A 14794-nucleotide genomic window follows, 5' to 3' on the forward strand; every position below is an offset into this window, starting at 1 on the left:
AACTTCTTGTCAGTTGACCTTCCACAGGCCATGTTTGCACAATAACTATATGATAGTATAGTATCCCTATCCCGGTAGTTAATCAACTGAACTATAATCTTCCAGCGGGACTAGCCCGGGATTTATGCTGGTATTCAGAGAAAAAAACATGATGGTCGGCCATGCAGCACAGTTTTTTTCCAGCCATTCCTCAACGCACAATTCGCTATTTGAGCCTTCCTCCTTTTCTGGGACTCCCATTAATCTCATATTGTGCCGCCGGGATCTCCCCTCAGCCTCTTCCAGTCTGCCAGATAATTTAATTGAATTAGGCTTTTGTATAGCCATGCTGTCACCCTACGGGTATCCTGGCGCTCAGACTTGAAAGATGGACCGGCACAAAACCAGAAGTAGGGGTAGGGGGAGTGTTAAAGGTCTGACTTGGGGAAGAGCCAGGTTTTCAGGCCCTTCCTGTACTCGAACAGGTTAACAGCCAGGCCCCTCTCCAGGTGTACACACTTCCGTGTGAAGTCCTGCACACCTGAATGGGTTGCGTCCAACTTGAGTTCTGTCCCCTTGATCCGCGTCATCAATTTCTTGTGGTCGTCGTGTAATATTCCCACTTCATTCACTACTGCGGCAATATGGGCCTCCAGTTTCACTTTGGTGTCTTTAATGGCTGCCAGTATCACTGTGGTTTACAGGGGCAGGGGGTCCTCCTCCAGCACGTTCCGTCCTCACCCTCTTCCTCCAACATGTTGGATGTTTGGCCTTTTTACAGCCTGGGGTTTTCCCATTTTCTTGTTGACTCAGTATGCAGCGGATGCTGAGGAATGCTGGGGGTAGAGGGTGAGGCCTCTCAGATAGTAAACTTCAACTGTATAGGCAGTACTTGGAACACTGTGGATGCCAGTCGCCAGTGGTTCCCTGTTTTCCCAGTTGCCCTGTCCTACCACCCCTGAGGTCCACAGGGTCAATATTCGGTTGATTCCTTGGGGTTTGGGTAACAACAGATATCCTTTGTGTGAGGGAGGAGTGTTGAGAGGGAACCCCAGGTCAACAATCATTCATCCATCAATTCCTGCATCTCCCGGCTTAGAAGCATGTTGCAGTGCCCCAGGCTAGCCCTGTCACATGCTGGGCCGTAGTTATCTGCTCCCCAGGAGAGCGTCAATGTAGAGCCCAGGGGTCAGCCGGGTCTCCAGTGCTTTTCCCTCCACAGGGGCCGCCTGCATCTTCAGGGTCTGCAGGAGGAGTCTGCTGCTCACCTTATCTGTGGCCAAGTCCAGGTCCTTGAAGTCGCTGCAATTGCATTACAGCCGGCTCTGCCCCTTTCAGTGTGCCCACAGCCTTACGGCTCGGCCGAGCAGTTCCACGCACCAAGCACACCTCTGCGTGACGGAGAAATATCCGGGGGAGCTCTGGCGCATCCTCACACCGCTCCTGCTATCAGGGCCTGCTCAAGTCTGTGGCACCCAGTCGCAGCCAATATTGGCGATTCCCCCCACTGCCACCCCCCCCTTGAGTTTAGAGGAGTGCACCTCGACTCCAGGCCTTCGGCACACCTCCAGGGGCCGTTAGTAGCTCAATCGCTTGTGCGACTCGCCGGCTGCAATCTTCGCTGCTCCACTCAATCGTGGCTGGCAAAGCCTTTTTCCTGCTGCACGGACACGGTTTCATATTGCAGGAGGTTCGCAGCTGCCTCCCCGTGATCTAGTGATACAGCCTCCACATTACACTTATGCAAGTGTTGGGGGGCTCAGGATATTTGACTCAGAGGCCCGCTTGCTGACAGGAGCTCAGCCGAGCACTGCCGTTTCCATTGTCCTTCAGGTCACGCCCTACTCCAACATTTTTGCTATGGAAGCTATTTCCTTAACACCCTTATTCACTGCTTCTAAGCGCTATAGTACATCTTGCATAATAGTAGCACATTAATAATTAAATATATTTTGAATTTCGATGGCATTTTGCATACTCGTACCATATTTCAGAATAATACGTTCTATTTTTAGTTACCAAAGGCGTGTGTGTGTGTCTGTGCTCGTGATAATGCAGTTTATTGTGCTGCCGACGGATCATCCAGTGAAGGCCAAACACACTGCACATTCAGTTCAAGTGGGTGCGCAATTGGGCCTCTGTCATCTTGGTTTTTAGGATAAATATTTTTTAACCAAGAGTGGTCCATTGCCCTTTCATCTATTTTAAATCTTTCAGACAGCATTTTCTTGGAAAGACAACGTGACATGACATTATCAGCGTTCTAGAAACTCCTATCATGTCACAATAATGATGTAAAATATAAATTATGAAAAACAACGAATAAATACTAGGATTATATTCATGTAAGCATAGTTATCGTGTGTGTAAGAACAGAACATAATGAGAATTAGTGCGCATTTGATTTAATCACACACATTCCCTTTTATTTAATTAGCACGCACACTTGTCTCAATAGGGGAGTTCAAACATGATATTTATGAAGTTGGAATGGCATTAGACAGCATGCAAATTGATTGGAGGACATAGGAGCACCAGCACTTGGAAGCATTAAATGACAAGCATTTACAATGCAATAGGTCTTGAAATTGTGAGTTTTTGAGCTACTGGCATTGGAAATGGCAATGCATTTTATAATATTAAAAGTCATTGTCATTTACAATACCATTGGTTCAAACTTTTGCAAAAGCGATAACTATTGTATTGCAGAGCGCGTGTCCATGAAGCGGGTGTGCCACTCACTATTAAAGTTTTAAAAAAAAGAAACCGATCGTGGTGTTCATGAAGTGGACGCCGCGCTTAGAATTAAAGTTTTTTTCAAAAAATTGAAACTGAGGGTGGTGTCCCTTAAGCGGGCGCCGTGCTCGGCATGCAAGTTCAACAAAAAAAGTTGAAACTAAGCACGGTGTCCGTAAAGCAGGGGCCGCGCTCAGCATGCAAGTCACAGTGGCATAGCGCTCTATAAGAAAAATGGCCACCATTGTCCTGTATGGGCACACTGCAAAAACAACAAGCATTGGCATAACCAATAGGTCTCGCTTTTGAGACCGTATAAGTATTTAGTTATGCAGCTCATAATCCTTGGTGCAACAACATCAACTGTTGCATTGCTAAACACTTATAAGGTCCCTGAGGCGAGACCTATTGGCTATGCCAATGCTAATATAAAATCCTAACTTGGATTTTAAATTACAATTTTGAAAAATGCTACTTTTAGAAAGTTAAAAATGAAAAATGCGGAAACCCAGATGTGTATCCAGGAATACTAAGTGTACTACGTACAAGTCACTTATAGAAGTGTACACATTTTAAAGAAATTATTATTAATATTGCAGTGATACAAATATCAACCGTTCTTGACAGCATAAACCAAAAGGAATCAATGCATCCAATGTTTCAAGAAATTCTTCACGCAAGAAGCGTAGTTCAATCTGCTTTATTCTTGATGGTTGCAGATAAAATTTAGTTCACGAAGAAAATGAAAAGGAGCTTTAAATCAGCAAAAAGTTGACAACATAATATTTCCCAATGCATTTCAGGCTATAATACGAACCCTTCATCAGGGGAATCTGTAATGAATTAATGAGCTAAATTACTACATCTTAGGTCTGTTCCAAACCTTTTTCAAAGGTAACAAAGATAACAACAGCAGGACTCAAAGGAGGACAGGGCAAATGTAATGTAGAAAAGCAATCTTAGTAATCAACCTCATGCTATACCCCATGTATGAAATGAAGAAAGTGCTCGAAACGGAGGATGAACAAAATCTGGAATGCTCGAATACAAAGTGAAAGGTACTTTGTGAAAAGATGCGCATGGTGAATAAAAACGAACGACCCAACCAATGATTCAGTAGGAACTATAAATCGTGCCTTGTTGAACAAAACAAAAGTGCCCATAGAGCTTTAGCCGAAGTGATTCTCCGGAGGCATACCTCAAACAGTAGAGTACTAAAGCTCAACTCTCAATACCAGTTGAACTGGCAGAGAAACCACTAAAACATAATAAGAGCAACTAGTGAGCTGATGCAAAACAAAATTCATATAAAAGAAGTGTCTTGGACAAAACGTCTCTTACCAAAGCATGTGAGGATGAAAAATACTACCAGCATCTCAGAGGCATGCGAACATAAAGAATGCCAGCAACGAATAGTCCAAACCCTGTAATAATAAAGCTTCATGAGCTACCGGAGCCGTAAGCCAACTCATGTTGACTAAACAGTAACTCTATAACAATGCTCACTCTCCAACACCTACCCAAACAACTAGTTCCACCGGAGAGGCTCCAACACTCGAATGCTTCCAGAAAAGACTGATGCCGACAGCATGCAGGTGTCGGAACGTTGTACTTTGTATATCTTCAACCCCAACCGGGACGTGCTGTGCGTCCGCAATAGCAATAAAAATAGGACTAGCCTGAGTTCCGTAACTGAGGTGAGACGTTAGTTAATACAGTTCAGGAGATCACAAAAAAGTGCGAAATGACTAAAAGAAAGGAAGTGAATACCACCCTTTGAACAGTGCAACCTTTTAGAGGACTTGCCTGTGGTGATGCTAAAAAAGCTTATAAAATACTCCATACACATTATGCGCAAGGAAATAAAACATGAGTGATGAACATGAAAATAACATACATTTACCAATAACAACAAGCATTGACCGCGCGGCCGTAAGAGTAACGCCGCGCAGCCATGAAAGCGAAAGTGAGCTACAAGGGGTAGAAGCAGTGGGGGGAGGGGAGATTCATGTGCACGCTGAAAGCCAGATGGCAGCTGTGCACGTCGCGCGCGTGCGCATCCATGCATGCCAGTGGCCGGCAAGAGTGCACTTTTTAAGCAGCTACTAAATGTATCGCCAGAGCAACGCATGCACTGGCTCAGGCGAGACCTAAAAAGCAGCCGCCATTGTCCCCATTAGTGTCAATAAACAAAATAGTGCTCACCGACTTATAACGCAGACCGTGTAACAAGCCAAGTAAAAGGTCCCGTCATTATGGGAGGTAACAAATGCAGACAAGGAAGTACCAAAGAGGGGCTAACAAGCCTATTTACGAATCAGAAGCCAGCATTTACGAAGGACAATGACCCAAGCCAATGACAAATATGGGCTGAGAGTGGAAGGGGCTTCCATTGCATATTCCAATACAGCATGCCTCGCAGAGCGAGCATTGTATGCTCTCTGCTACTAAGCTCGACCTAAAAATGGTGAGCAGTGGGACCGGGTGAACTTGTTTGTTTGCCAGTGTTTTGGATTAGCCTTTTTGCAGACTAGAGTGAAAAATATTTTTAAGGCACTGTTACTTGAAACATCGTTCAAAATCCAGAAGCATATAGCTAATGCAAAAGTCATTTGTTATGCCTATGCCTGTACACGGTTCCATTCATTTAAGCTCTACAAGTATACCTTTCATTGTTTCTTGAAAACCCCTTTAATGATTTGGGGTGTAGAACAAGTAAGGAAAAACAATTTGTCATTGTATTTAATAGCAAAGAAATATTAACAATGGTAATTAACAATGGTTAATATCTGCCAGCATTGTCATGGCCTCCACCCTTCGTCGCCTCACACTAGTGATTTCCTCCTTTCCACAGGGTCTGACTGTGGGAGTGCAGGGCGGATATACAGACGCGTAGGCTGAATATATTGTCGAATAGATGTTACTTTATTCTCAGTAGTCACAGTTTTCTGTTTGGCAATAGTGTCACAAGTCTCTTCCTCTCGTTTGGTCTGTTCACTCTCAAGGTGGAGGGTCGTAGAGGCCACTGCTGTTCCTTCCTCTTCAGGTTGGAGATAGAGGGGACGGGGTTCTGATTTGTCCGTGGTGCCAACTTCACCCGGAGGCTCGCCAAGAGGAAAGAAAAAGGAGCCTGTCAGTTTACTGTGACACAGGTTTTACTCTTCACCTACACCCGGTAGTGCTTAACAGGTAACTGACTGTGATAGGGTAGTTTAAACAAGAAAGAAGGTTCGGGACAGGAATAAGCTAAAGAAACTGTAAGGGTGTCAGGGGTTACCGTGAGGTCTGTGCGAATGGCTACACGCTAGTGAAGTCTGCTCGGAGTATCGTTTTATACTAATACGTCACTTGGTGCTCCCCCACTGGCCCATTCACCGGTGTTCCCTCTCCTCCCTCCTGCAGCAATACCAACCCGCTTTCCTCAGAACCAGAGTTACTCACATGGCCGCGCTGCAACTCTCCTGAGTTGCGGCCACTCTTCAGCTTCCTCTGGTGGACACCACCACTCTTCCGTCCAGTGGTCGTCGATCTCCTCTGCCTCCTCGTCGCGCAGGCTGTTGTCTCCCCTCCAGTCGCTCGGCTCCTCGTCCTTGTCCTCACTCACGGCGTCCGGCTCCACGCTTCGCGTCTTCAGCCCCTCCTTCCATCCGCAGGTCAAAGACGTCTCTTCCTGTTCGGCTCCCCATTTTACTGGTCTAACCGGAGCGTTTCCGGGGTCAGCTCCTCCCTCCTCCAATACGGGGCCGCGCTGCAGAGAGAGAGGAAAGGTGGGTGTTTTTCTTTCTCCTCTGGGGTATTTGTTCCTGCCCACATAGGTCCGTCCTCTCCGCACGGGGACATCTGGTCATGGTAGTCCCGTGCCTTGCTGTCTCCCGAGGTTCGCCTTCTCACACTGACTGTTGGGGGCGACTTTAACGCCGTCCTGCAGTCCTCACATGACGCAACGGGCACTCCATCGGTTCACTGTCTTGCCTCTGCGAGGCGCCTCTCTGGTTGGTCATCTGCCCTAGGCCTCTGTGACGTCTGGTGGGTGTGGAACCCCCGTAAAGAACAATATACCCACACCTCATTCCCTACAGACCTGCTCCTGATGCCCGCGACGGACTGTCAATTAATGTCCGGGGCGGCTATATTGCCCAGAGGGATCTCGGATCATTCCTCCGTCTCCCTCCGTATCGGGACCTCCCCTGTTGGCCCACATGCGGTTTGGTGACTGAACGCCTGGTTCCTGCAGGACTCTGCACTGGTAGAATCACTCGGGCAGGAGCTGCAACACAATTTTTCGACTAATAACGGCTCGGTTCCCTCACCGGGGACGCTGTGGGAGGCCGGTAAGGCCGTGGTTCGAGTGTGGCCAGAGCGCTGGTCCACGCGAAACGTGTGGAGCAGGCCGCCCAGCTCGTGCAGCTTGAAGCCCATGCAGTACAGTTGGAAGGAACCCAATTGACCGCTGAAAACGATTACTCCTCTCGGCAGCTTACACTGGTCCGCGAAGAGATTCGCCGGATCTCGCTGGAGTCCGCTAAAATGCTCTGGCGCTCTTCAGTGGTACGTATCTATGGCTGGGGTGATAAAAATGGCAAGTTACTTCACAACCTAGTATCCTATCCCAAAGTGAATCGCATTATTCCTGAGATTCGGACGTACACTGGGATCCACCATGTAACGTCCAATGCCATTGCGAACACTCTCGCTGGCTGTTACGCAACCCTCTATGCTGCCCGCCCTCCTTGTGCTCCCCTGGCGGACTTGTTGGCGGAGACCGGTACCCAGCTGCCCTGCCGTCCCCAGACGGTCTCCAAAACGCTGGACCACCCCTTTACCCCAGAGGACATACACAGGGCAATCTCACTGTTACATTCAGGCAGGACGCCCGTGCCTGATGGCTACCCCCAGGAGTACTACGCGGCCTACCGTGCTGAATTGGTTCCCCATTTGACGGAGCTGTTTAAACACGTAGTGGAAGATGGGTCCTTACCACCTGAAACCGATGTGGCCACTATTGTGGTCCTCCCAAAGACGCAGCCGCCCTTCCTTGATTGTGCGGATTACCGCCCGATCTCACTGATTAATACGGAGGTAAAGATTTTCGCCACTGCGATAGCCCAGCAGCTCTGTCCACTCCTGCAGGACTTGGTCCATCCCGACCAGTGCGGATTCATGCCTGCCAGGGGTACCCGACATTGCATTTGCCGCCTCCACCTGGCTCTGGCTCACCGTCATCGCCTGACCCCATACCTGGCACTGCTTTTCAACGATTTTGAAAAAGCATTTGATACGGTGGACTGGAGCTACCTCGAGGACGTGTTGGAGAGGATGGGTTTTGGCCTACCTTTCCGACGCCTTATCAGGGTCCTTTATTGTAACCCTAGGGCTTGTGTCCTCATTTACGGTGAGCTATCCGAGACGTTCCCCATCCGGAGGGGCACCCGCCAGGGATGCCCGCTCTCGCTGCTCCTATTCGAATTGGCGATGGAACCCCTGGCGGCACTCATCCTCCAAGACTTCCTCATCCGTGGTTGGGCCTGGGACCAGAATCAGACTGACAAGATAGTCCTATACACGGACGACGTCCTGCTTTTTCTGGCGGACCCAGAAAGCTCTGGCCCCAGATGCCTAGAGGCCCTTTCCGCTTTTGAATGGGTCTCTGGTCTTCGACTTAACCCGGTGAAATCCACCCTAGTCCCTTTGCACTCCTCCCGGGCGTGCTTTGATTAGAAAACAAACATTCCCCTCTGCAGACACTCATTCAAGTACCTAGGTGTGTGGGTCTCCCTCCTGCCAGACCTCGAATGGGCCCTGAATGTTACCCCCTTAGTCAATAAAGTGAAGGCGGACCTCAAGAAGTGGCAAACCCTCCCCTTCAATCCCGTGGGCAGGAGTGCTCTCTTCAAAATGATGATCCTCCCCGCTTCCTATACATTTTAAAAAATATCACTATTCACCTCCCGTGTAGCTGGTTCCGGGAATTAGATGGCATTTTCACCCGGTTTCTATGGGGAGGAGGGAGGCCGCGAATGTCCCTAGCTCACTGTCATATTCCCCCCTTTGACGGGGGCACGGGGTGACTAATCTCCACCTCTACTACCTGGCCACGAAGCTCATTGTGATCCACGACTGGTTCGCGGGCGGCTGGTCCGATCCGGCGTACAGAGTGGAACTCAGGGCGATGGACTACACGCGGATCCAGGCATTCCTGTATGGCAGCCCGGTGCCTCAGGCTCTACCCCCTGTCACCAGGACGGTGCTCATGGCCTTGCGTACAGCCCTCCGCCATGTGCAGTGGGACCGAAGGCTCACTAGGCAGACACCTCTGTGAAGTGGGGCATGGCTGCGGGAGGTCTCTTCCTTACGGGATTTCCGTCGCTGGGATCTCATTGGGATCTCGCTACTCGGAGACGTGTAGGTGGGAGATCACATTAGATCTTTCGCAGACTTACAACGCCACGCCCTCCTCCCCTCCCAATTTTATAAATATTTACAACTCAGACACGCCCTCCACACTCACATTCCATCCCCACCTCTTTCCTGGAATTCAGTCCCTTAGAGGCCCAGGTGATGATGGGGAACCTGGGTAGGGGGGGAGGGTGTCTCGAATTTACAGATCACTAGTGAACAACGGCCCTGCGCCCTTAGATCGGCTCCGGGCCCGCTGGGAGGGGTGGCTGGGTCCCTTGGAAGAGGCGGATTGGAGGGACGTCCTTATGGCTCCCAAAACGTTGACAACATCCTCCAACTTACGCCTCGTCCAACTTTATTACCTCCATGCGGCATATCTCACTCCGGCGCGCCTTTTCAGTGCCAGCATGCGATCCTTCCCAGCATGCGCGTGATGTGACCATGCTCCATCAGATTTCTATCATATGGTATGGCAGTGTCCTGCTCTGGCGTCGTTCTGGGGAGAGGTAGAGCTCGAACTCACACGGGCCCTCGGGTGGGAGGTCCCCCACAACCCAATGTGCCTGCTTTTGGGGGTGTTTGATGGCCTTGATGGATCCAGGGTGGATAATCTTTTCTTAGGGACAGCAGTGGCAGTGGCGAAGAGAGATATAGCAATGCTCTGGTCCCAGGCCAAGTCACCGACTGTGCGGAAATGGAGCAGAGGGGTGGATTGGTGCGGAGTCCAGGAGGAACCCCTCTTTGAGGCCTGGGGATGTCCCAAACTCTTCGGCAAAGTGTTGGGTAAATGGTTCAATTTGTTAACTGTTTGAGGGGTCCAACTAAATCTTGTACTTGCGTAGTAACATGCGAATGTCACACTCACTACATTTGGGCTTCAAATGTTTTTTGTCAGCTTTCTTTGACTGTATTTCATCTTAATAATGTGCTTGATCTGCTACCAATGATTTTATCTGTTACCAATAAAACCAATAAAGTTGATTATCAAAAAAAAATATCTGCCAGCATGCAGGCTTTTACAACCCAGTCCTCTAATTTCACCCAATACATATTGACTCTTCATATTAACCTCTCCTCCTTAATGTCCGTTCTTCGCACTTCTGAATTTAGAAAGTACCCAAACACTAGTTAATTCCAGAATTTTAGGCGCTATGATTGGATTTGCCTGTGTTTATGTTCCACCCAGTATGCTCATAGGTATTAGGGGAACAACCCATTTGTTCACTTTCCCAGCTTTTATAAGAAATGCTAGTCATTTTCCTAATTCATGTTTTGTTTATTAAACTTAAAAATATCACTGTAAAGTAGAATTGTATATTTTGTTTTGACTAGAGCCTAATCTTTTCATATGCTACACTTACATAATCTGGTGGGAATGCAAATAATAGATATTACTAAAATTGCACTTGTCAAAATTGTGCACGGATGCATTTTATAATTACCACAAACATTATGAATTTATCAGTCCACTATTCTTTTTCTCACATCTGGCTGCTTTCCAGGTTGTTGATCTCTGCATGTCTGATGAAGCTACTTCGTTGGGTAAAACAATCAATGGAGTATAATACTTCACATAAAATCAAATTTCTAATGTGTGTCTCAATATATTTTCCTTTTAGGATCTTATTCGTAATTTAGGGGGTCTTCCAGTAATTGGAAACATGCTTTCAGATCCTGTTCCTGAAGTCCAGGCACAGGCTTTAAATGCGCTTAACAACTTGAGTATGAACTTGCGCAATCAGGAACAGTTAAAGGTAAGCAGCATTATGAGATTTGTATAGTTTAATATTTTTTGTGGTTTATTTGTATAAAAGACAATTGCAGATAAAGATGGAATCGAGCTGGCAGTCTCAATTCAGTGAGTAGAATGGAAGCGGAACTTGATATAACTTAGATTTTTTTACGACAAGGCTGAGTTTATTCTGTAGATATGTACAAGTGTTTTCTAACTTCTAAAACCGCTTGTATTCATTAGAGACAATTATTAGGTTGTCGAGATACCACTACCTGAAAAACGCTCCCGTTGTCTCTCCTAGGACGGGCAGCACTCTTTAAAATGATGGCACTACCATGTTTCCCATATGCCCTACAGAACTACCCAGCCCTAGTCCCACCGAGATGTTTTAAAGACATTGAAGCCACACAAAGCAACCTACTAGGGGGCGGGAAACCACGTATATCGCTCCATAAACTAACACATGGTTGGTATGATGGGGGTTGTGCCCTCCTCGACATTAAAAAATACTACTGGGCAGCGCATCTCTCCGCCATCAACCAATGTACATACCGCAGTGGTGACGATCCCGCCTATTGCATGGACAGGTGGATTCTCCCTGGTGGCAATTTTACGAGGGCGCTTTACTCTAAGCCAAAAAATATCCCCTTACAGGGCCTACAAGACACTCGGTCCAACTTTGGCACGTGGTAAACCGCAACTTGGAGTGGGCCAATAGACTCACGCTCGCGACTCCACTCTGGGACTCCGAGCGTCTGGGTACGGTGGGTAGGACTAAGGGGTTCGACAAGTGGGATCTAATAGGGCTCTCCCGCATAGGAGACCTCTGGGGACCGCACGGAGTCGTGTTCTTTGCCTCACTATAGCAGACACATGAAATGGCAGATTTGGAGTACTTTAGATAGCGCTCTGGACTAAATGGAGTGTGTATCGTGGGAATGTGTGTGAGCCCCCATGTGTCCCCTCCCTTGATGAACCACTAACACCCTGATGTAAGTAGAATGTGAACACCTTAGTACTGTCCACTATCCTACTGTATGACACTGCTGCCTGACGACCACAATGTAACACAATTATTAGTAATGATCTCTTGTATGTAATGACCATTTACATGATTGTTAAATAAAAAGAATTATAAAAAAAAAATATTAGGTTGTCAGATACCTAAAAACAGAAGGTGTTACACATCACAATTGTCTTTCTGTTTTACATTCATTACTGAAAAAAATCTTCCTTAAACGTTGGGTTCGTGTAATTGTCATTCATAATAATGATGCTAAAGGAAGGTGCTAGGATGTGCTTATTACCATCTCTCATACATATAGTTTTTACTCAGTTTGGAGTCCATTTATCTTATTGATAGTGACTAAGATTTCTGCAATTGTTTTGTCTACATTGGAACCTTTCTCCCCCCACCTTCTTAAGAGTGAAGAATGATAATTTATTAAAGCAAGGTAGATTTTTTTAGCGATCTTTTTTCTAGTACTACCATTCCTCCGTGGTTCCGTACTAGCAGCTGTTACCTTGGATAAACAAAAATCATTTGTCGGTGTTCATAGGGTGTTTAACCATGCCTTGAGAATGGTGTGAAGTTTGCTCCATTTTCATGGTAATGGGTCACCTTCTGTATATAATACTCCCCTTTCCATTGAACTAAGTAACTCTGAAAGCTCATATTTTATTCTGTATCGTGATAATGGGCAAGTTTGTCATTTATCTCCATGGACTCTCTTACCTCTTGAACCCTATCGCGATCATAAAGTTTTCATAAAGTTGTAAGCACAATTGTTTTGGTTTTTTATAACTAAATGTTTTGGGTTTTTACAAAAACGATTAAGGCACAAGCACCACATGAACCACCATGGCCAGAATACCATTCCAGTTGCAGATTGTTCTTGTAGGAATCTGGCTCTGTGTATATAATACCAAAGTAAGGTATAGTGTGCACAGAGTCCAGTGGATCTCCAGAGGTGTAGCAGAGGCTACATTTGATAATTTCTAACAGCTCTATCTGTGGTAGTGTGGTCACACAGTTAGGCTTATCAGGAAGGTGTGTTAAGCATTTATTGTATTCACTCAGACAAGAACTGATAGCACAGACTCAGAGACTGAATCCAGACCAAATAGGTAAGTATAAAAAAGGTATACCTATGTTTTATTTCTCCAGGAAGAAGTTACAGCTCTCATGGCCAAGTGAGCTGTATAGAGGGTCCTGGTTTCAGAAGTAGGCAGTGTCTGTATTCCCACTATTTTCTGATTCCGAAGAACAAAGGGTTGCGGCCCATTTTAGAGCTTCGGATCATCAATCTCTTCCTCAAGAAGAAGTTCAAGATGCTCACTCTAGCTCAAGTCTTGTCTGCCCTAGACCAAGAAGACTGGATGGTAGAGTTGGACCTGCAGGATGCATATTTTCACATCCCTAACGTGCCAGACCGCAGGCGTTACCTATGGTTCAAGGTAGACCGCGAGCACTTTCAGTTTGCTGTGCTCCCCTTCGGCCTTACCAGTGCCCCTCGGGTGTTTACCAAGGTGGTGGCGGTGGTCGCAGCTAATCTCAGCAGGTTAGGGGTGTCAGTCTTAACCCTACCCCAACGACTGCCTGTTGAAGGTGTCCTCGCCCCAGGCTGTCGTCTCTCACCTTCAGATTATGGCGGACCTCCTGCATTCCCTGGGTTCTTTATAAATGTGCCAAAGTCACACCAGACTCCTTCTCAGATGCTCCCTTTCATCAGAGCTATTTTGGACACAGTGCAGTTTCGGGCATAACCTCCCGAGCAGCGAGTCCAGGATATTCAGGTTATGATTCTGGTGTTTCAGCCTCTATCCTGGATTTCGGTGAGGCTGACTCTGAGGTTGTTGGGCTTCCTGGCCTCCTGCATCCTGTTTGTAAACCTTGGCAGGTGGCGTATGTGGGCTCTGCAGGGGACTTGAAGTTCCAGTGGGCAAAGAATCGGGGAAATCTCACTGACGTGGTCCAGATTTCAGAGGAATTGCTAAAGATCTACAGTGGTGGATTAAGAACCGCGATTGGGTCAATGGCAGACTCCTCTCCCTTCCCCAATCAGATCTCACAGTTGTGACAGATGCGTCACTTCTGGAATGGATCAGCCATCTGAGAGCGGTGGAGATCAGGGGACACAGGTCTCTGGCAGAGTCGGGGCTCCACATAAAGTTGTTGAAGCTTCAAGCAATTAGTTTGGCATTGAAAGCATTCCTTCCGTCTGTGAAGGATAAAGTTAGTGCAGGTGTTCACGGACAACACCACCGCCATGTGGTACTGCAACAAGCAGGGCGGGTGGGGTCATGGACCCTTTGTCGAGAGGCCCTACGTCTCTGGACATGGTTGGAACTGCAGGGCATAACCCTGGTGGTTCAACACCTGGCCGGTTCTCTGTACGCCAGGGCAGACAAACTCAACCGTCTATGCCTAGCGGATCACGAACGGCGTCTCCAGTCGGAGGTGTTGCAAGGTCGCTTTCATCAGTGGGGAAAACCTTGGTTAGATTTGTTCGCCTCCGAAGAGAAAGCGCAGTGCCAGCAACACTGCGTGCTGAAGTTTCCAAGCAGGCTATCGATCTGCAACGCTTTTCCTCGCGAGTGGAGCTCAGGCCTGCTGTACTCCTTTCTAACCATACCACTCCTGCCCAGGGTTAGAAGATCAGGAATGAACGGGCCCATGTCATTCTTGTGGCTCCGGACTGGGCGAGGAGAGTCTGGTATCCAGATTTTCTGAAAATGAGCACTGATCCTCCCAATCAGGCTGCCCATTCGGAAGGATCTTCTGTTGCAGCAGCAGGGAAGGGTCCCCCACTGAACCTGTCAACTCTGCGCCTCCATGCGTGGAGATTGAGCAGTGGCTGTTGCTGGCTTTTGACCTTCCTCCTTAAGTGAGTAATGTTGTTTGGGTGGCCAGGCGGCCCTCCACTAAGACGGTATACGCCTGCC

The 14794-nt window shown here is 47.6% G+C and overlaps 1 protein-coding gene across 1 annotated transcript in view; it reads left to right on the plus strand.

Moving 5' to 3' along the window:
* Window positions 1-14794, plus strand: part of ARMC10 (armadillo repeat containing 10) — a 198263-nt gene that overhangs the window by 56108 nt on the left and 127361 nt on the right. Inside the window, exon 3 of the mRNA XM_078679406.1 lies at window positions 10734-10868. Coding sequence (XP_078535532.1) covers window positions 10734-10868 — 135 coding nt within the window. The remainder of the gene's footprint in view (window positions 1-10733; window positions 10869-14794) is intronic.

Source organism: Lissotriton helveticus, chromosome 1_1 (assembly GCF_964261635.1).
Source record: "Lissotriton helveticus chromosome 1_1, aLisHel1.1, whole genome shotgun sequence".
NCBI lineage: Eukaryota > Metazoa > Chordata > Amphibia > Caudata > Salamandridae > Lissotriton > Lissotriton helveticus.